The sequence below is a fragment of the Cebus imitator genome, unplaced genomic scaffold (genome assembly GCF_001604975.1).
Source record: "Cebus imitator isolate Cc_AM_T3 unplaced genomic scaffold, Cebus_imitator-1.0 Scaffold193, whole genome shotgun sequence".
Taxonomy (NCBI): Eukaryota; Metazoa; Chordata; class Mammalia; order Primates; family Cebidae; genus Cebus; species Cebus imitator.
The window spans coordinates 3,338,467-3,363,522 of NW_016107508.1; the positions used below are offsets into that span (position 1 = coordinate 3,338,467).

At 53.1% G+C, this 25,056-nt stretch overlaps 1 protein-coding gene across 1 annotated transcript; it reads left to right on the plus strand.

Annotated features, from left to right (window-relative positions):
• Positions 1-5,573: 5,573 nt before the first annotated feature.
• On the plus strand, positions 5,574-24,819 carry OTUB2 (OTU deubiquitinase, ubiquitin aldehyde binding 2). Its single transcript, XM_017547007.2, has 6 exons — positions 5,574-5,781; positions 16,483-16,578; positions 18,033-18,151; positions 22,938-23,022; positions 23,573-23,767; positions 24,555-24,819. The coding sequence occupies exons 1-6, from the start codon at positions 5,779-5,781 to the stop codon at positions 24,759-24,761; spliced, it is 705 nt and encodes a 234-aa protein (XP_017402496.1). The 5' UTR covers positions 5,574-5,778; the 3' UTR covers positions 24,762-24,819.
• Positions 24,820-25,056: the final 237 nt, after the last annotated feature.

A 25,056-nucleotide genomic window follows, 5' to 3' on the forward strand; every position in this document is an offset into this window, starting at 1 on the left:
TCTGGTCACGGCTGAGAAAGGCCCTTTGGCTCTGGGTCTTTCCAGAGGCTTTGATCAAACTGCTAACCAGGGCTGCAGTCTCACCTGAAGTCTTGACCAGGGAGAAATCAGGTCCCAAGCTCACTCACACAGCGTTGGCAGATGAGGTTCCTCCCTGGCTGTTTGACTGAAGGCCTTGGTTCTTTGCCAGTTGGTGGGGGGGGGGGCTCTCCCTCAGCTCCCAACCCTGTGGATCTTTCCATAGAGCAGCTCCTAACATAGCAATTGAGGGAGTGAGGGTGAGACAGCGAGCTGGAAGCCACAGGCTTTGGGAGTCCTAATCTCAGAAATGACAGCCTATCCCTTTGCTGTGCTGTATTGATTAGAAGCAAGTTACTAGGTCCAGCCCACACTCAAAGGAAGAGATTACCTGAGGGCTTGAACACAGGAGATAGAGGGGGCCGGTAGTCACTGGGGACCATTAGAGGCTACTGATCACAGAGGTCACATAACCTTCCCAAGGTCTGGTTGCTAGAATGTGTCCAGCTGCCTTTGGGAGCCGGGCTCTCTGTGCCCACCACAGGGAGCGAAGACGGGACAGGAACAGGTAGCTCTCTCCAAACCTGGGGACCTCCTACTGGCCTTGGGCTTTCTGAAAACCACAGCAAATGCACCTTCTCCCGTAGAAACTAGAGATGGTTTTCTGCCCAGCCCAGAAGGCTGCACGGGGTACATGCATTTGCCATGTGAACTGAAAAACGCCATCTTTCAAAACCCAGGCCCTGGATATCCCATAAAGGGGTGGTTGGCTGGAAAATGGGCCCATCTGTTACTCTCCTGGGGCTGTGGGTAAGCTGAAGAGGGGGCCGTGCCATGGTCCCAACCCAGCCTTGTAAAATGACTTCTCCTCCCGATTTCCCTGCCTCCACTTGAAAAGCCATTCATGCCTCCTCTGGAGCCCTCTCTGGGGGTTCAAGAAATCTGACGGTTCTTTTGTTTCTCCTCTCAAAAATGAATTCACTGTATGTCCTGTATCCCTGGGCTGGTGGAAAATTAAACCTCAGTTATTTGGGGGAGCTCCCTCCCCATCCTCACCCCCAACCCCATTGAGGGGCCTGGTCCAGGGCAACTTACTGCAGAGCAATTGGAGATTATTTCCCCAGGAGGATGTAAGCTGAGTGACAGCAGCGACTTTGTCAGTTTCATGCAGGGATGTCACCTGGTAGATGTCCAGTAACTCTTTGTGGGAGTGTTGAATGAATGCCTTTGCCTTGTGGCTACACCCCTTGCCCAAAACATGACCCTAAGGGAAGGACAAAGGAGTCCCCACCATGCCAGGGCCCGAGTTCCCTCACACAACACAGGCTTGTCCTCTCTGGGTTCCACAAGTGGCTTGTGAATGAGGAGTCACTGCGCTGCACTGTGAGTCTCCTCTGTTCCAGGACACCTGCTTCTACCCTTCCTGGATTCCAGAAACTTCTCCCTACTCAGCCGGATCCACTTCCCCATTCCTGAATCCCCCAAGAACCCAGTGTTCTTCCTAGAAAGAGCCTCTTTTCTCAAAAACAAAAGCCTCTTTCTCACCTTTGACCCTGAGGGTAGGAGCCAGGACAGCCATTGGCCACAGCGCCAGCATCCAGCTCTGCTCCCTGGGACTGGGGCTTGGGAGCAGTGAGGGGAGGGCTCTTCCTCTTTCTGATCTTTCCCAGCAGTGAAACAACACCTGACTTTGTATCTCAAGTTTTCCAGCTCAAAGTTGCCGGAGGACAGTGCCAGCACCCAGCAGAAGAAACTCAGTCTGGGCCGAGTCTGCACTCTGCACAGAGGTGAAGTGCTTTACATCTTGGGGGCCCAGTCTTCTTACCAAGCACTCTGCCCACAGCTGGCAGGGTGGGGAAGGCATTGTCAAGTGAATAAAATAGCACAGTGTAATCAGCATCAGGAAAATGGCCACTCTTGCCAGCATGGTGTGGCTGCCTGGAATCCCTCTGACATAGCTTCAAGCCATTGATCTAGGGAAATGGCAGACAGCCCCCTTTTCAGACACCCAGACACCATCCTTGACGCAGCTCCTCCCGGTCACATGCCACTCTATACCAGCTAACAGAAACCACGAGGCTCAGGCCTCATGGTGACCTTATCCCCTTTAGGCTTTGTCACACCAAGAGGAAGGAGACTCAGGCCCCGAATAGCCACCGTGCAAAGCCCACATTTATTAGGCACTTACTGAATGCCAAGCACAATGTTAAGTACTTTCCGCTATCATCTCATGTAATCTTTGATATAGGAATGAACATTCCCACTTTACAGATGAGGAAACTGAGGCCCAGAGAGGTATGACTTGCTCAAGGAGTAATGCCATGGGAAAGGTGGCATGAACATACTTGATTTCACTCCCCACACTCATAATTACCATGTCCCACTGCTCCCTCCAAAGGGATCGGCACCAAAGGAGTACAGACATGGTGGGGACATTCAAAGGGATTCATGACCGTCTGGGCAATCTGAGAGGGCCTCATGGATGAGGAGCCAGGCTTTGAAGGATGGGTGGTATTTGACAAGTGGACATTCCAGGAGGAGCAAAGGTGCGTAGAGGTGCAAGAGCACGAGGAGGGGTCCAGGCTCTTAAAGCCATCCCTGTAAGCTCACGTACTATTGGACAAGTGGGGAAGTCAGGGAGAGAAGATGAGAAAGGTGGGCTGGGGCCACACTGCAGAGACGGGGATGACATCAACCCCGGAGAGCTCGCTGGGTCTGACCAGGCTGAGAAGGGCCAGACTGTGAGTGGCATGGGCAGCAGGACCCAGCCTCCAAATCTGGGGCATCCATCACCCAGCACCCAGGTACTCACATCCTTTGCTGGAAGATAGGACACCCAAGGCCTCCTGCTTCTCTGGACCTGTGAAGTGACAGCTGCCATTCCTAGACCCCTCCACCCAGACACCTGGACAACAGAGAGAAGGGGTGCAGGAAGAAGGGAGCAAATTCATTCCAGACAGGATACGTGGACACCCTGCCATGAGCAGCCCCTAAAGACGCTGTCTACATTTTAAACATGGACCCAGGTTGAAAATCCACAGGGCCAGGTGCGGTGACTCACGCTTGTAATCCCAGCACTTTGGGAGGCCGAGGCAGAGGGATCTGCTGAGGTCAAGAGTTTGCTACCAGCCTGGCCAACATGGTGAAACCCCATCTCTACTAAAAAAAAAAAAAAAAAAGAAAATACAAAAATTAGCCAGGTATGGTGGCACATGCCTGTAATCCCAGCTACTCAAGAGGCTGGGGAAGAATTGCTTGAACCTGGGAGACGGAGGTTGCAATGAGCCAAGGTGACGCCACTGCACTCCATCCTGGGTGACAGAGCAAGACTCTGTCTCAAACAACAACAGCAAAGAAACAAAAAACCACAGAACGCTTCTGCAACATTTTTTCTCTTCTAACCAGGCTTTAGAGAGCTTACAAGAATCCTGATTAGTTAGACTAAAATTACATTTTCCCTGCTCATTGAGCTAAATTTGAGGAAATATTCTATTACACATACACTGAGCTGCTTGTAAGATTGTGTGTGTGTGTGTGTGCGTGCGTGTGTGTTTGTTTAAAGGCTTCATTACTAAATATATATATTTTTAAACATTTTTAACCACCTAGATTGTCTAATCTTCTCAGTGAGTGAGGAACCAGAAGACCAAAGAGGGCCCGGGTGTTGCCTGGGGCCACACAGCAGTGAGTGGCAGAGCCCAGAGCCAGGGGCCCAGAATCTCTCAGGGAATCCAGCCCCGTGCTCCTTCCACACTTCAGTGCTGGCTTGGTTTAGAACTGCTGGGACCTGAGGAAGGGTGTAGAGTGGGCCCAGGGCTCAGGGCTTAGTGCAGGCCAACTTGAGGGCTCATGGAAGCCTTGGCCAGAAACTCTTCACCCATGCCCGCACCCAGACACCATGGAACGTGGCTCAGCCAGTCCTCCACAGAGGGAAGCCTAACATCCCCTAGAATGAGCAGTGGTCAGGGAGTCAGGAATCCGGGGATCCAGTCCAGCCAGGCCACTTCTTAGCTCAGCAGCACTGGGCTGTTCCTGTCACCTTTCTGGCTTCCTTGGCTGAAAAAAAAAAAAAAAGCAGAAACCCTCTGAAAGCAAACGGAGGTCAAGGACAGGGGTGGGTAACACAGCCCCTGTTGTCTCATGCAGAGTGAATTCAAACCAGCTCTGGAGTCGCACCGCACTGCCTGGGACTGAATCCCACTTGAGTGCTGTGTGGACTTAGACAGGGAACTTAAACTCTCTGTACCTGTTTCCTCATCGTACAATAGGGACAATATTAACAAGACCTACCCCCAAAAACTAGTTGTGAGGAAATTAAGTAAGATAATTCTGGCCAGGCAAGGTGGCTCACGCCTGTAATCACAGCACTTTGGGAGGCCGAGGTGGGTGGATCACGAGGTCAAGAGATTGACACCATCTTGGCCAACATGGTGAAACCCCGTCTCTACCAAAAATGCAAATATTAGCTGGGCGTAATGGCATGCGCCTGTAGTCCCAGGTACTCGAAAGGCTGAGGCAGGAGAATCCCGTGAATCTGGGAGGCGGAGGTTGCAGTGAGCTGAGATCGCTGCCACTGCACTCCAGCCTGGCAGCAGAGCAGAGACTCCATCTAAATAATAATAATAATAATTCTGTGGAGAGTTCAGGATAGCGCCGGATACATGTTAAGTGTTCTGCATAACCGTATAAATAACTGTAAAAAGTTAGCTGTAGTTGTTACTGCGCCTGGAGCCTCCATTAACTCCACACTCCCTACCCAGGACGTGATACATGGTTTCAGATGCCTGTTTGCCTAGAGCTTAGCCCGGTGCCTGGGGCTTACCGAGCAAGTGGGGGCAGTGGCGGGGGGGGGGGGGCGGCAGGAAGGGGAATGGCTCAATACACGCTCCTGGAAATGTTAATATTCTAAAGTGGATGCATGCAGTGCATTGAGTCCCCTTCCCCTACAAACTCCCTCCCACACCCAGAGCAGCTCCTCCAGGACTCAAGGGCTGGTGAATGAATCTTTGAGTGATAAATATTCCTATTTTGATGTCCAGTAATAATGAGCTTGTACGCAAGGTGAGTCATCTAGACCTGGTTCACGGATATCCCTACAATTCCAGAGCCACACAGTCAACGATCCGGGACATTTATTCATCCAACAAACATCAATTGGGTGCGTGGCAACCTACTGATTCATGAGTTGGAAGGGGGTAAAATATTATATAGAAGCCACACTTAATGTTATTGGACACGTGTTCCCTAAGCGCCTATCCTCTGATCTTGTGCAAACTATACTTATGTGACCTTGTTTATGAATTAATGAGGGCCAGCTAATCCTTCCGAAGACTCCAATTTTCGGTTTGCTCAAAAGCCCTTCAGCCTTTTACAAACGAAGACCTGTCTTCCTGGGTTGAGCTAACTCCTCAGCTAGTTAAAAGCTTTCTGTGTCTTTAAAAGGGGGAGGCATCCTGTCAAATGGGCCCTAAAGCATAGGCTGAAGGAGCATGAAGTCCCACCCACTTTCTATGACGTCCTGCGGCCCGGCTCCTGATTGCTCTCCTGCGACGTCAATCGCGGGGCGTGTATCTTGCTGGGACACAGTGGAGGTCTAACCTTTGGTTTGCGGAGCGGTCGGGTGTATTCTCCGCTGCCCCCACGCCCTCGAGGTCCCCGCCACCCGACCCAGCGGCGGAGCCCGCCCGCGCCAGCCGCGGCACCTCCCGCACCGGATCGCTCCTCGCTGGGGCGGGACCTAGCCCGGCGGCTCCGGTCACTATGGTCAGTGATCTTGGGGAATCGCGAAGGGGGAGCGCGCAGGGGGCGGAGTTGGCGGGATCGCCGCCGGGGCGGGAGCACCCGCGGAACGGGGTTCGGGCGCGAGTTTCAGACCCACACCCGCCCCCCCCGCCTTCCGACCCCCTGGAAAACGGAGTCCGGACGGATGCTGGGGGCCAGGTTGCACCCCGTTGTCCCCCGTGGACGCGCAGCTGAGGAGGTCCAGCTCGGCCCCGAGTCCCCGCCCCCAGCGGGTCCGCCCCGACGGCGCTGGGTGGGAGCCCTCGACGGGAGCGGGGACAGGGAGGCTGCAGAGCTACCGGTCACCTCCTCTTAGTTAAGCAGCCCCCCAGTCAGCAGCCCACGGCCCCACCCACCCGAGGGCCCGGCCCGTGCCCCAACCCCACGAGAGGATCTAGGGGTTGCAGGGGGGCCAGGTCGCCTCTCCCCGCGGGCGGCTGGACGGTCTCCGTCTTTGGAGTCAGGACCCACGTGGAGAGGCTGCCTCAAGTTGTGAGATGCATGAGTTACGGGTAGGGGAAAAGCAAACACTCGGGAATCCCTGATGGAGAGCCCTGTCTGCACAGAATGGGACCAGAAACCCTCTGAGCCAGGCTAACCCTGGGCTTGGGCAGGTGGGGAAACTGAGGCCAGGCAGGGAAGGGCTGGTACTGATTGTGGTGGACCTGGGACTTGAACCCAGACCTCTGGACTCTCAGTTCAGTGCTCTTTGAGTTACATCAGCTCACCTTCCAGGTTGTGGGGTCAGGCATCCTACAGGGGACTGGGTGGGATGGTTGCCTAACACCCTTCAACCCTGAGCAGGGGGGCTACAGGGAGCCTGTGGAGTGAGGGCTGGGTGGCTTGAGTTGGGTCCACACAGCCCTGGGTTCAAGTCTCAATTCCACCTCTTGGAAAGCCAGGAGGCTTTGGTTGGTCTGCTTTCCCCCTCAGCACCGTTTTGCACATCTGTGTGATGGGCTGCTGGGGGACCCTGTGAGATGATTAGCCGGGGCTTTTCCTGTGGCAATAGAGTCCCGGAAATGGGTGTGCATAGATCCTTGGTTCTTAAAACTTGGCCTCCTCTCTCCTATGCCTGCGCAGGAAAATGGGTCACCTCAGCAGGATGCTGCCAGACGGAGGCATGGGTCAAAGCCTGGTCATGACCTGGCACGATCTGGGTGTGGCTTAGGCAGCCAGTGCACCTGAGCTGGGGATGTCCCAGCCAAGCCAGCCTACTGCTGGGGCGTGGCTGGGGGCCTCTGCGGCATCTGGAAGCATCAGCTTCCTGCTTCTACCTGCTGCCCAAGGGTTTACCTGGTTGAGCTGCTCCTGGAAGGCAGCCCACGTGTTTCTGCCTCACTCACCAGGAAGTGGTGGAGCTGGGGTAATGACCGGCTTAGCCACCTGGAGCTGGAGACTGGCATGCCCTCTGGCCACCACTCAGCAGCTGAGAGCACAGCAGAGGCCATAGCTGCTCTCTGTGCCATGCAGTGAGGCTGCTCACTCTGCCCCCATCTGCCCTGACTTGGGAGACCGGAAGTTAGAGGGAAGATGGGGTCCAAAGCCCTCACCCCTCACTGGAGGCTTGGGTGCCTTGGAGATGGATGTAGTGGTTAACCCACTAAAATAGGACGTCTGTCTGGGAATCACAGGGGTGGAAGCCATGCAGGGTCTGTTTCCTTCCCTTCACATGGCATTTAATGAGCCACCTAGGGCACGTGGTGGCTCTGTGCTTTGTGGTGGGTTTTCATGTTGAGCCTGCATGGTGTGGATGGTGGTGAGTGTGTGCGTGGTGGACAGAAGAAATATCCTTGGAAAATACAGCATCTTCTTTGCTTTCCTGTTTCTACATCACTGGGCTAAGCTTGAGGAAGGGCCCCCTGTGGAAGACAGAAAGCCCCTTGGAAGGCAGGGGTGAGACAAGGACCAGGCCTTGCAGGGACTGCAAATAGCGCAGGGTCTCGTGTGCTCAAGGTGCATTTCATGTTTGGTGAATGAGTGAGTCAGACATAAGCAGGAAAACCACAGGGTCCTATTGTGCTTTGTTCTGTCGTTTGTCAAACAGGCCCCCAGTAGGCACCTTTGTCAGGCCTGTGCTGGGCACTGTGACAGATGAGAAAGACAAGGTGCCCGCCCACTCTAGGAGCTCACTGCCTGCTGGCCAAGACAGCTGGACACAAGCAGTATCTGAGCTATAGGTCATGCCTAAGAGGCCTAAGGACTTTGGAAACACAGTGAGAAGTCAGTATGCTCTGAGGGAGTGGGAGTGTTGGAAGGTTTTGCAGAGCAGGTCTTTTGAGCTGGGTTGAAGGGTGTACACTTCTTAAACACTGGTTGAGTGTTTAAGAAGGATTTGGGAAGGGTACATTCCTACTCGGGGCTATGGGGTGAAGGGACAGTGGGCTATCAGGCCTTGAAGGATGGTCAAGAATGGGGGATTTGGGCAAGGGTAAACAGCATCTGAAGATGCAAGGAGATTGAGGGAAATTGAGTCTAGAAAATTTGGTGGGGTCAGGATGATCTGTGCAGGGCCCCGCTGCTGTGCTGTGGGGTTTGGGTTTTATTCCACCAATGAGGGGGAAACCATAACATATTTTTGACAAGTAAGAGGTGGTTGACTTGGATGCTCTCTCTGACAGTGAAGTGGACACAGGGTTGGAGGGAGCCGGGCTGGAGCCAGAGCCCAGCTAATCCCGTGCATGCATCCGCCCATTCATTCATGCAGCGTGAGCCTCCCGGGCTGCCATAAGAAAGTACCACAAACTGTGGCGTAGAGCAACAGGAATGCGTTCTCACAGTGCTGGAGGCTGGAAGCTCAAGATCAAGGTGGCAGCGGGGCCATGCTCCCTCTGAAGGTGCTAGGAAGGTTCTGTTCCACGCCTCCCTCCAAGCTTCTGGTAGCTCCTTGGCTTGTGGCTGCCGAACTCTGATCTTCACGTGGCGTGCTTCCTGTGTGTGGGTCTGTGTCCCAGGTTCCTCTTTCTATAAGGACACCAGTCAGATTGGATGGGGCCACCCTACTCCAGTATGACCTCATCTCAGCTCATTACAGCTGCAATGACCCTATTTCCAAATAAAGTCACATTCTGAGGTACCAAGGATTCGGAATTCAGAATAGGAATTTGTGGGAGGGGGACACAGTTCAACCCGTAACGCTCTATACATATCTGGAGCATGGCTGCGTGCCAGGCACTGAGGAGCCAGCACTGACAGCAAAGTCCCTGCCCTCATGGAATTGACATTCCTGTGGAGGGCGCCAGGCAGCGTGCAGGTAAGCAGGTGAGCCCGTCAGATCATGCCCTGAAGAAATAAAGATGAGAGGGATGCAGATGGGAATGGGAAGATCTCTCTGAGGAGGTGACGCCACCTGCATCTTGGGAAAGGCAGAGGAAGGATTCAGGTTGAAGGAGCAGCTGTGCAAAGGCCCTGAGGTGAGAATGGGTGTGTCTTGTGAAGGAACAAGAGGGCCACATGGGGTCAGACCTGGGAGGTCGCTGTATAAAAGGTTGAGTCTTGGCCTCAGTGAGGGAGGACATTGGAGGGCGTGGAGGAAGGTGTGCCCTTGCTGGCTAAGCAGCTTGTGGAGAATGGGCTGGGATGGGGGCAGGAGTCGAAGCCAGGAGGTCATTGGGCAGATGTCAGTGCAGCCTCCCTGGGCCAACAGGGAGGTCGGGGAGAGAGGAGTGGAGGAGCACTTCCCGGTCTGGGTGTGAGCTCTGTTGGATGGAGGAGCATTCTGGGGAGCTGGAGAAGCCAGCGGGGGGTGGACGGGGCGAGGTGAGCTGGAGAGCAGTCAGACTTCCGAGCAGCGGGTGGCCGTGGAGTCAGAGCTCTAGCGAGAGGAAGATCTGAGGGTCCGTTGGGAGGATGCTGTACATGTCCAGGCATGTTGTAAGAGGGAAGGCCAGGGCCCAGGTCAGGGTCTTTGCAAAGCCAGCCAATAACTGACCCAGGGGGTGAAGACTCAGGGCAGGGTCTTCTCACTTTTCTTAGCGGAGCAGCAGAGAAGGGACATGTAGCAGGCTGAGCAATGGTCCCAATGATGTCCACGTCCTAATCCCCACAACCTGTGACTGTGTTACCATGGCAAGAGGGACTTGGCAGATGGGATTCAATGAAGGATCCTGAGTTATCCAAGTAGACACAATGACGTAATTACAGGGTCCTTATAAGAGCGAGGCAGAGTGATGTGGGGGTGGAGGGACGCAGCGGGTATGTGAGCCAGGAAACCTGGGAGCCTCTAGAAACAGAAGACGAGAAAACAGATGCTCCTCTAGAGCCCATGGAAGGAGCGCAGCCCCATCACTTGTCATCTTGCTTGAGGCCAGCAGCACTCCTTTGGGACTTGTGGCCTCCAGCACTGTCAGTTCATAGATGTGTGTTATTTCAAGACTGTTTGTGCTTGTTTGTTACAGCAGTCACAGGAAACTCACACAGGGCACTCGGCCGCCCTACATCTATGGCTTCCCAACGTTTATCATCGTTCGCCTCACGAATACAACACCTCTGAGGCGGGGCACTCATGCCTGTAATCCAGCATTTTGAAAGGCCAAGGTCAGGGGATCGCTTGAGCCCAGGAGTTTGAGACCAGCCTGGGCAACACAGTGAGATCCCATCTCAAAAACAAAAACAAAAAACGTTGAGCACCACATGCATACATATGTCACATATCATACCCCGGAGTATGCGTGTAAAGGGGCATTTCCTTCCAGCCCCAGGAGCAGTCCACAGTGCTGGGCCCATGGCTGCGGCTGCTTCATGAGTCCTTGGGTTATGCGGGCAGGTTGCAGGTCTATACAGAGGCTTGGGAGGTTATCTGACTTAATTTAATCAGCAAACCCAGAGGCACGTGGGGACTCGTACTTTCCCTAAATTTGGAGGTGGGGCTCGGTACATGGATGGGGGATGGGGTCGGGGCAGGCTCTCCCTCATCATGGTGGGAGTTTTATATGCCAGCTCTTCAGTCTCCGCCAGTGCTCCAGGGATGTCGGAGGAAGGACCAGCGGACAGATGTAGTGCTGGCTCCCAGCAAAGACTCAAAGCCAGTCTGAACACCAAGCCCACACCCTGGCGCTTTCTGCTAGTTCCCAGGGTTACTGGAGAAAAGCAGTGATTAAAGATCATCCTTTTCTCACTTTGAAATGTATTCCTCCACACAAGCTGCTAAATCTGTTTCCAAGCCACTGTGCTATCTGACTTAATTAATTAGCATCTATTTGCAAACCAGCAATTAAAGGGCTAACGTCCTTTTAGGTGGCCTAATTAGGTCTGACAGGACATTGTCAGATGTGGCCTGTCCTCTCTCCATAACATCCTAGAAATGTTCAGCCATGGTTTATAAAGCAAATATGAATGAGAGTCAGCCAGGGCAAGCATCATGCCTGATTATGGGCTAGTAAATTAGGGTGTGCCTGGGGTTCTCCCGGGAGCTTGAGTCTCTAGTCTTGCCAGGGGTGTGGCCAGGGCCCTGCTAAGGGGACATGACAGAGGACCAACTCGGGCGGACTTGGGTCATTCTGGAGGTGCCAGATGGGGACGTGAAGGGCCAAAGTGAGAATCCACTTGTCTCCAGGTCCCCCAGTAAGCACATCTAGGACCACTGGGGCACTGGAACCAGCTTAAAGTTCTATCACCGGCAGATGGAGGTAGCCCACCTGCAAGACATTCGTAAGCAGGGGCAGCTTTACACAGTGTGGAGTAAAGGAAAAAAAAACCTCCAGAAGATTCATAGACTAATATTGTGCAAACTCCAAATGCACGCACACTTACAAGTCTGTATTTTTTAAAGGACAGATTATTTCATTTATATGAGGTACCTAGAATAGTCACATTCATTAGGGACAGAAAAGTAGAAAGGTGGTCACCAGAGACTGGGGGCAAGCAGATGGGGAGTTAGTATTTAATGAGTATGAGTAGAGTTCATCATAAGGACTTGCATGAAAAAAATGGGTATGGGAGTTTCAGTTTGGGAAGATTAGAAGTTCTGGGGATGATGGTGGTGATCGCTGCTCTGTTGTGTGAAGGTACTTAATGCCACTGAACCGTGTACTTAAAAATGGTTAAAATCAGGCCGGGCGCGGTGGCTCAAGCCTGTAATCCCAGCACTTTGGGAGGCCGAGGTGGGTGGATCACAAGGTCAAGAGATCGAGACCATCCCGGTCAACATGGTGAAACCCCATCTCTACTAAAAATACAAAAAAAAAATTAGCTGGGCATGGTGGCGCACGCCTGTAGTCCCAGCTACTCGGGAGGCTGAGGCAGGAGAATTGCCTGAACCCAGGAGGCGGAGGTTGCGGTGAGCCGAGATCGCGCCATTGCACTCCAGCTTGGGTAACAAGAGTGAAACTCCGTCTCAAAAAAAAAAAAAAATGGTTAAAATCATAAGTTTTAGGTTATGTACGTTTTACTGTAATAATAAACAAATATATCTAGAAAGACATGCGGTAGAGAATCCCCGTAAAGGTGTGGGGGGATGGAGGAAAGGAAATAGGGACCAGGGATGAAGGGGACAATGAAAAAAGACCCTCCTGAGGCTGGTGACCACAGTGTGTCCTGAGGGTGTGTGAACTCAGCTCTTAGCAGCTGAGAGGGCTCCGAGCTGCTGTGTGGTATTTTTTTTTAATTTCTATTTTTTTGAGATGAAGGCTCCCTTTGTCACCCAGGCTGCAGTGTAGTGGCGTGGTCACGGCTCATTGCAACCTCTGCCTCTGGGGTTCAAGTGATTCTCCTGCCTCAGTCCCCGAATAGCTGAGACTACAGGCACCCACCACCACACCTGGCTCAATTTTGGATTTTTAGTAGAGATGGGGTTTCACCATGTTGGCCAGGCTGGTCTCGAACTCCTGACCTCAGGCGATCTGCCCGCCTCAGCCTCCCAAAGTGCTGGGATTACAGATATGAGCCACCTCGCCCGGCCCTATGCGGTATTTTTCCTTAACTTGGCTCTTTTAAAGAGCTTAAGTAGATTTGTCAAAAATGCAAAGTTTTTATTAATAGAGCAAATGGAAACCTAACTCGGCTTTCCTGGTATAGGTGCCACCCCCGTTCCTAATCCACCTTGAAATATTCCTCATTTTAACTGCTGATGGCAGTTTTCTGCATTGAAGTACTTATCTCTGCGTGTTGAAGGCTAATTCCTTAAATCCTCTCCACTCCTCCGTTGATTGCCTCCTCACACACTGCAGAGTAAACGCAGCTAATTTTGTCCTCCTTCCGCCATTTTGGTTTTGGTTTTGGGCAGTCTAAGCAAAGCAGTATCAAATATAGTCGTTCTGCTTTTTGATCGTGATTTTAAAAGACCCAAGCCATCATTTGAAGTCAGCAGTCTGTAAAAACAACAAGCCTTTTACACAGTATAAACACAGTGTTAGGTAAATAATGGGACTTTGGAATGAAGTCAGCGTGCGTGCATGGGAATGGGAGTGCAGGGCAGGAGCACTTGTTTTTCGGTGTTACCTGTTTGTCCTCTTACCATCCACGCCAGGCAGTGGAGGTAGAGCTTTCGTTCTGAAACGTATGGAATCCTGTGAATATTTGCTGTATTAGCATGCTGTATGAGTGCCAAGTTAATTGTACAGCTAGCGACTGTTATTATGCTGGTAATGTCAATCTTTCATGATTTAGAATAGACCAAAACATGTTAACTTTTTATAAATGTGCCTTTGAAGTCAATAAATCTGGCTTGGTTTAAGTTACAAGAAAAAACACAAATGAAAATGGAATGATTTTAAGCTCCGAGTCAGAGGCCTGCCCACTCTTAAGAAGAGGGACTAGCAAAGTAGAAAGGAGTTCAAGGTATGCTAGAGGCCCTCTTTCTCCTTGACGCTATTAGAAGGCTTGAAGGAGGTGGAAAAGCAAGTCATTTTCCTTCCGGATATCGGTGATGTATTTTACCGCCATGTCTGGACGTTGCCTGTAAATTGTCTCTTGTTCCACCTGTGATGAGCATCTCTCAGGGTAGAAAACACTGTTGTGGACACTGAGCCCCCAAGGTCAGGGGTAGGTTGAAGAACTTTGCTGGGGGAGGCCTCAGGGACAGGAGGTTGGGACCTGGCCTGTTGGGAAGAAGGCCCTAGGCTGCCCTGTGTGGAATGTTCCTTTGTGTTTAGTAGCCTTGGTCCTTCCAGACCTCCTGGACTCTGTGCTCTCCCTGCCTAGCAGCTTGGCGTGGTAGAATTTCCATGGGCTTCAGAGTCAGAGAAATCTGCCTAAAATTACTTCTTAGCACAGGACACCTGACCTTGTCAGTAGAATGGGTATAATGATACCCATCTCAGGAGGTGGTTGTGAGGATTAAGTGAGATAATGGGGACACGTCAGCCTCTCTCCCCATGCCTGGAACACAGTATGTGCACAATAATGGCACCTGTTATCACTCCAAACCTCTTCAGCTTAGGGTAGAAACAGATCACCCGCTCATCTTCCATGTGTTGACTTTTAGCCTCATGCTTGCAGGATGGCTGCTGAGACGTTGCATCTGCATTAACAGCAGGAAAAGGTAGAACACTCCATCTCTGTTCCTTTGATCCAAAACCAAAAGCTTCCCCAAAAATCCCCAGTGGATTTTTGGTCCAGCTGGCTAACCTCAGCTACCTGGCTGCCCATAGCTGCAAGGGAGGCTAGGAAAATGGGAAAGAGGTAGGATTGTTGTGAATTACCCCGTCATTTTTTTATCATGTTGTGGGATACTATTAGCAGGGAGGAAGAGGGCCACGGCTGATAGGACAACAGCCCTCAGCACCTGCCCCCTTGTGCTTGTCTCTTCCTGATGGTTTTCCTGTGCTTTGCCAGCCTATGCTATGATGTCAGGGCAGAAGGGAGGAAGGACCCTGGGGCTGGATTAATTTTACAAAGAAGGGTAGGTAGAGAATGGAAGCTTCTAGAAGCAAAATCCAGAATCCCTTCTCCCCACCCCCCCAGTGTTTGCATGCTGTTTACTCTTTAGAAAACATTCGTCATCCTGTTCTTTAAAACAATAAACTCATCCTCTATTTTTAAGCTTTCTTCTGGGAAGTTTCCCTGAATCCCCCTTTCCTAGAGGAGACTGTGTTTGGTGCCACCAGAAAGGGAGAAAAGGAATAAAGTGTAAATTCAAGGGAGATGAGGTGGGGAGAGCAGGGAGGCTTCATGGAGGAGGTAGCTTATCCCCTTCTCTGTGCCAGGCCCCGGGTGAATGGACGATGGCAGACAGTATGACGAGCTGTCATCCAGACCCCCTAAAAACACCCCTGCCGAGTCCCAGCCTCTCCCCTGACCTGATACTGGACACAGGCTCAGGGCCAGATGGAAGTCTGCAGTCTGTCCCATGTGGAGACAGGGGCAACGAAAGTCATTGAAGCCTCATTGTCTAATCTCATGGGCCAGCTCTCTGCTTCTGTGTACTGAGTTTTGGAAGAAGCTAATCATCAAAAACCCGGAGATATTCATCCAGGTGGAGAAAAGGATTTGTAGTATCAGAGGGCTCCTCTCTGAGCAGGATGGTATTGGGTTGAGGTCATTATCTGGTCAGTGATGAGGCTGAGAGGCTGCCAGGAAAGGCCATTGTGGCCAGAGGTGTGACATGACAAAGGCCAGTTACAACTAAATGTCAAAAATGATGGTGATAAATGGATGGAAAACTAGATTTCTATTTACAAAAATCCCAATGAACAGTGACCATCCACAGTGCTCTATCGCATAAAAATGGTCCCTCCGGGTCGTGTGCAGGAACCAGCCTCACTTCTTTTAAGCTGCGAACTAAAGTGGCTTTAACACCATTTTTCTCACAGTGTGTTTATGCTGCAATCAAAGCAGCTCTGGGCGGGTTGGAGGCAGAGATGCATCTCCTGCCTGTTTGAACCCTGCTGCTGAGATTGCACAAAGAGGAGACAGGGCCCGCGGGGAGCCGGCTACTAGAACGAGGTGTCTCCTGAAGTTTCCTTCACCCTGAAGCTTCCTTCTGCTGTTGCCTCCTCCCTGCCTGCTGATTTCTTCCTGGGCCTGGAGAGACCCTGTCTGTAGGAGGCTTGCCTTTCTGGGTTGAAATTAACCTAGACCCAGAGCTGGGCTGCAGTATGAACTTTCACCGGTAGGTGGTGCATGAAGATGCCCTCCCGCCCTATGCTCTGTGAACGCAGATCGCTGACACCTTCCCTGGCGTCTCCATGTACCAGTGCCACACAGTTGCGACCTTTTCTGGTGACCTTATCACCGCCTATCTTTATTGTTTTTCCCATAGACGGTGAGCCTTGTCGGGGGTGGAGGGAGCCAGATGTTCTTCCTTCATTTTTCCACCATGCGCCACAGTGCTTGGCATAGGCTGAATGTTCAGGAACTGTGGGATGAGTAAAAGAATGAATGAATGCATGAATGAGAGAGGAGGGACGAAGGGAGACAAAGGGCCTTATCCTCCAGCATGAAGATTCATTAGGCTTGAGGTACACATTCTGTGAAATGAATCAGGTTTCAAGTAACAAGATGAGTTTCCTCATAACCAGGGCTACTTTTTCACAATGGCCCCAACCCTATCCTGGAAACTAGCCCTGTCCTGGAAACATGGTGATCCCAGCAGGCATCTAGGGTGCTGGTAACCTTCCAGCATGGGAGGGTGTGAAGGTCTCATTCACTGTTTCTGCAACCTGCAGTTCAGAGGCCACCAGCTTGCAGAGTCCCATTGGTTGCTTTCGAAATTGTCACAGCATTTCTTCCTTCCCTGTCTTTCAGAGTGAAACATCTTTCAACCTAATATCAGAAAAATGTGACATTCTATCCATTCTTCGGGACCATCCTGAAAACAGGATTTACCGGAGGAAAATCCAGGTGAGGCAGAGGTCAGGGAGAAGAACACCCTAAACTAAACAGGCTGGGCTTGGGAGCGTAAAGGCAATGCCTCTTTGAAGGCCAATAGTTGGGGCTGGGTTCCTGGGTGAATGCCAGGACTCCTAGGATCTTTTGATGTTGGGCATTTGCCTTAGCAAAAAAGGAATTTTCGTTTAAAAGTTTAGTACTATCCTAATGTTTTATTTATTCACCGAGACTTCATTACAACTCTGTGAGGTAAGTACTTTTATGACCCCCATTTTACAGCTGAGGAAACTGAGGCACAGAAATTAAGTGGTGGCCATGTAGCTCATGAGTGGCTAAGCTGGGAGCTAAGCTGGCTAAGCTCCAGGCAGCCAAGTCGCATAAAGCCACATTCATAACTGCTGTGCTGGAAGACCTCTTGGAGGGAAAGTTCACTCCAGTGGGGCTAAAGGGATTTGTGGGCGGGCTGTAGGGATGGCTCGTGGAGCACTCACTCATGGGTGGCAGGAGGAGGTGGGCGCCTGCTCCATCCCTCTGGCATCAGGCCGGGGCTGCTGTCTGCACTCTGCAGACCTCCTCTCGCTGTAGGACAGGCCCCACAGCCCCTTTCCTTCGAGTTCTTCTCAGACATGCAGCACCATTGCTGAGCCCCATTACTTATCCTCAGAGACTCTGATGGGTCCAGCTTGGGTCAGGTGTCCATCAGCAGCCAGGGGTAGTGGTGTGGGCATCATGTGGTTGGGACGCTGCTGCAGGGACACCTCCAGGGCAGGATCTGGGCTCTGCAGCCTGCTGAATCTCGTGTACCCCAGAGCCCTCCTGGAAGTTGAGCCAGGGGCTCCAGAGAGTGCCTGCCTGCCCGCTGCCAGATGCCCTCAGGTGGGCCCAAGTCAGCTCTGATCCTTCTCATGGCTATGGGGGGAAATAGGAACTCCCAGACCCCTTGAAAATCATCCTCTGCTGTCAAAAAGCTGCTTATAGTCCCATGAGGCAGGAAAGGGTATTCCAGGCCAGTTCAGAGGGACGCCTACTTATTGCTAGAGGCAGAGATGAAGCCCACCCTTCCTGCCCCTGCTCACACATGCAACCCCCACCCCTACTTCTGCCAGCTCCCAATCCTCAGTGCTGTTCCCCCAGGAAGTCTTCCCCAACTTTCAAAATCCAGTGCAATGCCAGTGCCCCATGGCACCCAGCCGGGCACTCCTTCTGTCCTCACACTGCCACTGTCTAATCATCCATCTTCTTTCCTGGGCTGTAGGCTGCCTGGAGTCAGGGACAGACACACAGGACAATGTGATGTATTTTTATCTCAGGGGGATGAACGAGGGTGGGAGGCTGATGGGGCGGCAGCCTGAAGAGAAGGAGCAGGCGTTTCCTGGGAGAGATGGGGGCATGTGGCCAGTCCCAGCGCCCAAACCACACAGAGCCGTTGCTGCTGCAAATGCCCACATTTCTTTCTGTCCCCTCAGGAACTCAGCAAAAGGTTCACCGCCATCCGCAAGACCAAAGGGGATGGGAACTGCTTCTACAGGGCCCTGGGCTATTCCTACCTGGAATCCCTGCTGGGGAAGAGCAGGGAGATCTTCAAGTGAGTGCCGGGGCCCCCTGGGCTCTCAGGCTGTGTTCCCTGTGCTGGGTTAGCCCCAAGTCTCTTGGAGGTTCCCAGAGAGTGAGCTGAAGGGCTGCCTGGCAGAGGCGTTTGATGTTGGGGGCGCCCAGCTGCCCGCTGTGGTGGAGGTGGGGGCGGCCAAGGGCAGAGGATGGAATCTGTGACCTTCCAGGCACTTTCCAGCCTTCTGTTTCAGCCACTGGCCTGGGTCAGTCCAGGTGAGTTACACAGAACAGGTACTTTGTGACCCACTCTGAAAAGAAAAGAGAACACACACAAAAGAATCTTTGCCCCAGTGTTCTGCATAATTCCCGCTGACCTTGGTTTGGAGTGTGTGTGACCCAGGCATTCAGCTGGCCAGGCCTGGCCCTGAGGTTCATGCTGGCGAAGGTCTGTGTCCAGAGCGGCCCCTATCCTCTCGGCTAGTTCAGGGCTTCTCACACCTGAATGTTTGTACAAAGCCCCTGATTCTCTAGTCCATAGCAAGAAAAAGAAACAAAGATGAACAAGGCCTGAGACCTGGCCAGGACCGAATTCCTGCTCAGTGGGAGTGGGCAGAGCTGGGACTGCTTTTCTCAGCGGCTCCCAGGAGATACTGATGCTGCTGGGGAGCACAGAGCTAAGGAACCCACCCGGCTCTTAACCTTGGGGGGTCTCACAGCCCTTAGAGGCTTTGGTGAGAGCCACGGGCTCTCCTTGTCTGAGACCCGCACCCACATGCACTCTGGAAACAGTACAGGGGCAGTGGGTCACAGAGCACTTCTTTGGCTAAGGCAGGTTTCTCAACAGCAGCACGACTGATGTTTTGGGACAGATCATGCTCATCGTGGGGGCGGTCCTATGTGTTGTAGCCATCCTTGGCCCCCACCCACGAGATCCCAGTAGTAATGCCCTCCCCAAGTCATGACGGCCTAGACTCTCTCCAGACACTACCAAGAATCTCCTTTCGGGGGAAATAGTCGACGCTATGAGGTTGAGAACTGCTAGGTTAAGGCCGTCATCTCCTGTTCAAAATACGCATGATCTCAAAGAGGGCAGAAGCTGACCCACCTGTTCCTTGACTGAACCTTTCAGGTGGTTTCCCCAGCGACAGACTGGCAGAGCCCCTTTTGATGGAGAGTCAGCTATTTCAAGCCATTCCCCTTCCCAACTTTCTCACAGCCCTGTGGGAACCAACACAGCACAGTGCAGGGATTATGACCCCACCTTTATTTTCCCCTTCACCCGTGTCCCCTGGAGTTGTGCCATGCAGCAGCCCGGGGCTCTGAGGTCAGACCTCACTCTCTTGCTTACTTGCTATGCGACCTTGGGCAAGTGACTTGACCTCTCTGACACTCAGTTTTCATGCCTGTGGAAGGTGGACATGATAACCCACTTCAAGGTGCTGTTGTGAGGACTCAGTGGGCGATGCTGGCCAAGCCCGGCCTCTGCATCTCTCTCTGCGCCAGCCCACATGCTCTGTTCACCTTCACTCCATCCTGTCTTCCCACTCCAGTCAGCACACACAGGGTGCCATGCTCAGACCCTGCTCTAGGCTGTGGGATACTGCAGTGAACAAGAGAGACGAAAATCCCTGCCTCGTGGGGCTTGTGTCCTAATGGGAGAAGATGGATGGTACATGAGTGTCATGTTTGAGGTGTCAGACGGTGATATATATTATGGGAAAAATCAGGCAGGAAAGAGGCCGAGAGTGCAAGGTCTGGGGTTGGCATCTTCAAGTAGAGTTGGAGAGGTAAGGGCAGCAGGGTACACAGGGCCAGGCCTTTCTAAGGACCTTGGCTTTCAGCCTGAAGGACATGGGAGCCACTGAGGGATTGCACAGTGTGGGGGACCGGCCCTGCTGGCTGCTTGGGGGCTGGGACACAGCCAGGGGGATGTGGCCAGGGAGAGATCCAGAGGGGAGATGGCTATGGCATGAGCAGGTGCATGCAGCGGGCATAGCAAGAAGTGGCCAGGTCTAGATACCCGTGGAGGTGGCGAAGACAGGATTTGTGCCCAACTCGCATGTTGGACATGGCAGAGTCGAGGATGACTCCCAGGGGTTTGGCCTGAGAGTGAGCAGGATGGAGAAGCTGTTTGCTGCAAGGGAGGGCAGAGGAGGATCAGGAGCTCTGTTTTGGCGATGCTAAGTCTGAAATGTCTGGGAGCCATGGAGTGGGGGCGTCTGGTGGGCAGTGGATGTCTGAGGCTGGCACTCAGTGGGCAGGCTGGGGCACATAGGTGATAAGTCAAACCGCAAGGCTCTATGAGACCATCGGCACTTTTTCATGTTTTTAAAAACATTTTCTTTCTCTCTTTCTTTTTTCTTAAGAAATGGATCTTGCTTTGTTGCCTAGGCTGGCCTTGAACTCTTGGGCTCAGGCGGTCCTCCCTCCTTAGCCTGCATCTTCTTACACAAAAACAGAGACCATGTCACTCCCAGGCCTGAAATATGCCCCTGGCCTCTAGGAGCAGTGGAAGCCCCTGACACCAAGGCCCTGCACACAAGGCCCCTGCCCCTGCTGCCCCATTGCCTGCCCACCCTGAGTTCCAGGCACAAGGACCCACTTATCCTACACATACTAGAGCTTGCAGATGCCCGACATGCTGCATGACGCTGCTCTGGGCCCAGGTAGCCCTGCTTCTGACCCAGCTGTGGATTCCTCGGCCCCAGGCAGGTCGCTTCACTCCTCTGTAGCTCCTTTCCCTGGTTGAACGGTGGCCATAGCCCTGTCCTGGGCATTAAGTGATTGACTCGCGAGTACTTACAACACTGACCGACGTGTTCCGTGCTAGCTCTTACCGTCGGCGTCATGCATCCTCCACAACCCACCATCTCCGTGTGTGCAGTGAGCCCAGAGCCACCCAGGCAGACACCCGTTCTCTGCTCAGTGCTGCTGCAGGGCTGGGGCAAGTGTGTTGCAGCAGTATGCTTGCTTGCCCCAGCCCTGGAGCTCGCATCCTTGCTCCAGAAGTATGCAGAGTCTTCTGTGTGCCAGAGGCTTGGAGAACACGCTCTTCCTGAGGGGAGCCACTGTTATTACCCAGTCTTACAGATGAGCCAAAGGAGCCTCGTAGAGGTCAAATGACTTGGCAGAGGTCCCACATAGCCTTGTGTGTAGCCCTGGCCTGTCTGAACTTGCCCTCTGAGCCCCAGTGTCATCCTTCCCCTCATCCCTGCCTTGCCTCCCGAGGGTGCATGTCCTGGCCTGGGGGCTTGCCCCCTTCTGACAGGGCCCACGAGCTGCTTATCTCTGAGTCCCCAGTGCCTGGCACAGAGGGGCCCGCAAGTCACTGGCAAGGAATGAATGTGGAATGAGGCAGAGGTTCGGGGTGGGAGCGGGGACAGGACAGCTGAGAGCAGAGCAGTGCACTTCATGGCCATGCAGGGACAGAGTGACCAGAAGAGGGTGCGGGCCCTTGCAGCGACCCTGGTGGACTGCAGCTGGCTGCCTCCTGGAGCTGCTTCCAGTGCCCTGGCTATGGGCCACCTAGGCTGCTGCTGCTGAAGACAGAACAGGGGGTGATGATGAGGGTGGCTCCTGAGCGAGAGGCATCAGCCAGCACTGATCTTCAGATCCTTACCCTGGCCCAGAGGGGAAACCTAGGCAGGTCCCGCCACATTGGAGGCCTCGTCCTCTCGGGCAGCCCTCTGTTCACACTCAGCACCCCCGCAGTCGAGGCGTCATCGCCATCCACATTTGCGCCAAAGGGGAGCCTGTGGCCAGAAGCCACAGGGGGACTTGACAGGTCTGGAGGGGACTGCGGCTAGAAGCCAGCACAGGCTCCTTTCCTCCAGTTCAGGCACCTCAGCCTGCAATAGGACAATTAAGTCCTGGCCCAGGCAGGACTCAGGTATGCCGGGACCAGCCAGGGGCAGGTGGCCTCTAGGCAAAACACTCCTTCTGAATTAGGAGACCTGCTTCCTGTCCATACACACTACCTTCTCCTCCCTGCTCACCTCCCCTGTCCTCCTACAAGGCACCAGGCCTTCCAGGAGCACAGCAGCTTCTGAGGTGACCCAGGCCTCTGATTTCCTTGTGAAACCTCTGCCTCCTGGGTCCTGTCAGAGCCTGGTCCCCCTGCCCAGGGAATGGGTGCAGGGCTAGAGAACTAGGTGTGGCCTTAGTGTTCTGCGCCCGCCAGCCACTCACCTTGTCTTTGTGGGAGGCAGCCCTTCTTCCATACCTCATTGCTGCCACTAAACTTGGAGTGTCCTGAAGCCAGGGCCAGGCCTGGGTTTCTTGCCATGCCCCCCAAGGGCACCAGGACACGTCCCAGGAAGGGGCTGTGCCATGGGGGGGGCTGCAGTGGGTGCAGAGAGGAACCACTCAGCATGCACAGAGCAAGGACCTGTGGAGCAGATCCCCAAGGGGGACTCGGTGATGGCAGATGCTTGACAGCCAGCTCTGGGTGTGCGGGAGGCCTGGTATGTGTCGTCAGCTGATTGCTGTGGTGTCAGTATTCAATACTGTCATGACTGAGTCAAGCTGCCCTCATGAGGTCACTGAGTAGGAAGTTGCAGAAGTTCTAAGAAGATGCAGAAACACACGCACCCTAGTCCATATTGTCTTTCCACCATGCACACACAAAGCACCTCAGTCACCGGGGCCTGGCAGTGCGGGGTGATGTTCATGGGGCATGGCTGTGTGTCGGGGGTGGGGGGGGAAGTTCTGCGGTTGAGAGCTGAGGTTGGTAGGTGCAGTGGGTTGAGAGGGGGACGCACAGTTGCCAATCACAGCACACTCGCTGTTTCCCCGTAAGCACCCGGTCTAACCCCCTGCAGGTTCAAAGAACGTGTACTGCAGACTCCAAATGACCTTCTGGCTGCTGGCTTTGAGGAGCACAAGTTCAGAAACTTCTTTAATGCTGTGAGTTCACCTGGTCCCTCCTTCCATGTGTGGCAGAGCAGACAGGAATCGGCACTGGCTGGAGCCCCTGAACAACCCACAGCTCTGCTCCTCCTGGCTGGGGAAGGACAGAGGGCTGCTTCCTGCTTGTGGGGGGTGTGGAAACAGGGAGCCCAAGGCCCTGCCCTCCCTCTGGGAGAAGGCACGTCCTTCACCCTGTGCCATCTCCACCCTGTGCCTCTCCATCCAATTAGTGAAGGGGCGGGGATTGAGGACTCTCAGATCCTTGCCCAGTGTGCACCTGAGAATCCAAACCCAGGTAGTGATGGGGGGAGACCCAACTGCTGCTCCCTAGACGTGCCTCAGGGCTAGTGTACAAACTACCAAGTCTAGCTAACCCTGGGTTACTTAGCTTAGGCAGAATCTCAGACTGATTTTCCATCTCAACCTGAGAATCTACAAATGAAAATGCTCATGAGTGCTTTGCGGGGAGGGAGGACGCGGAGGGAGAGCGCGGATGGAGGGCCAGGGCTTGCTTGGGCCTCCCTGGCTGAGGGCCAGGTGGACGTAGTTTTACAGCGTGGTGGAACTGGTAGAGAAGGACGGCTCGATGTCCAGCCTGCTGAAGGTGTTCAACGACCAGAGCACCTCGGACCACATCGTCCAATTCCTGCGCCTGCTCACGTCAGCCTTCATCAAGAACCGAGCAGACTTCTTCCGGCACTTCATTGATGAGGAGATGGACATCAAAGACTTCTGCACTCATGTAGGTGCTTGGGGTCTCAGCCCCAACCCCGGGCTCTGCTCCTGGCCCTCTCCTGCAGACTTCAGCACCCCATCCCTAGCCAGAGGATCTGGCACTTCCCCTCCCTGTAGATTTCCCAACTGAAAAATAAGAGATTTGCATTGGCCTGTTGACAAAACCCCAGTCACAGTCTAAGAGTCACATTTGCTAGACGTGTTTATGATGCATGATATTTTAAAAGTGGGCAGTTTTCATATGAATGTTTGGATTTCTGTTGGAAAATCAGACGATCTAGCCCCCAAACCCTTGCTCTTGCAGGGCAGTGTCAGCCGGCACCACGCAGTATACCCTGCTTGCCTCTGCCTCCTCCGTTGTCTCTGCAGCACCGGGACTCGCTCACTCACTCACCAGCCTGGCCTCTGTAAACACTTCAGCTTTAAAGTCACCCCTCTATGACAGGGTGCCTTTTATGTCTAAGATTCTTTGGTGCCCAACCTGAAAAATTTCTGCCCCACCTTTCCAGATCCCTCTAAACTAGTGGCCTGCTCTCAGGTGTAACTACAAGGTCTAGAATTGAAAAGATCTAGGTTTGCTTCTTGCAATTGTGGCAATTTCTAACTGTCCTGCCTCTCAGTGAGGTTGTTTCCTGTGTGACATGAGACTATCCATACCCAACTCATGGGATGTTTTGAAGATGACGTCCCAGCAGAGGCTGTGACCATGACCCTGAGAGCCAGAGTTGAACACACTTGTCCTCTGCCAGGCCTCCCTCCTAAGCTGGCTTGTGTTTTCATTTTGGCCCCTGCAGGAAGTGGAGCCCATGGCCACGGAGTGTGACCACATCCAGATCACGGCGCTGTCCCAGGCCCTGAGCATCGCCCTGCAGGTGGAGTACGTGGACGAGATGGATACCGCCCTGAACCACCACGTGTTCCCTGAGGGCGCCACCCCTTCAGTTTACCTGCTCTATAAAACATCCCACTACAACATCCTTTACACAGCTGATAAACACTGATTAATTTTAGGCCATGCAGTGGAACCTGTCACCTAATGGGACTGCATTCTGAATGGAACATTCCGACTTTTCCATTTTTTAAGCGATTTAGACTGTAGCAAGACAATGTGCAGCCTTTTGGGCAAAGCCCCTGTGAATGAGGCCTACCCATTATGGACTGTGGTAACTTGGTGGCATTTTTAGTATTTCTTTTGATGAAGGATCAAATGCTTTCTAACTGGGCCCTTGGCTATGCACCCCAGTTCCCTGTGAGGCCTGGGTGAGTCACCTGCCCTCTCTGGACTTGTTTCTTCAA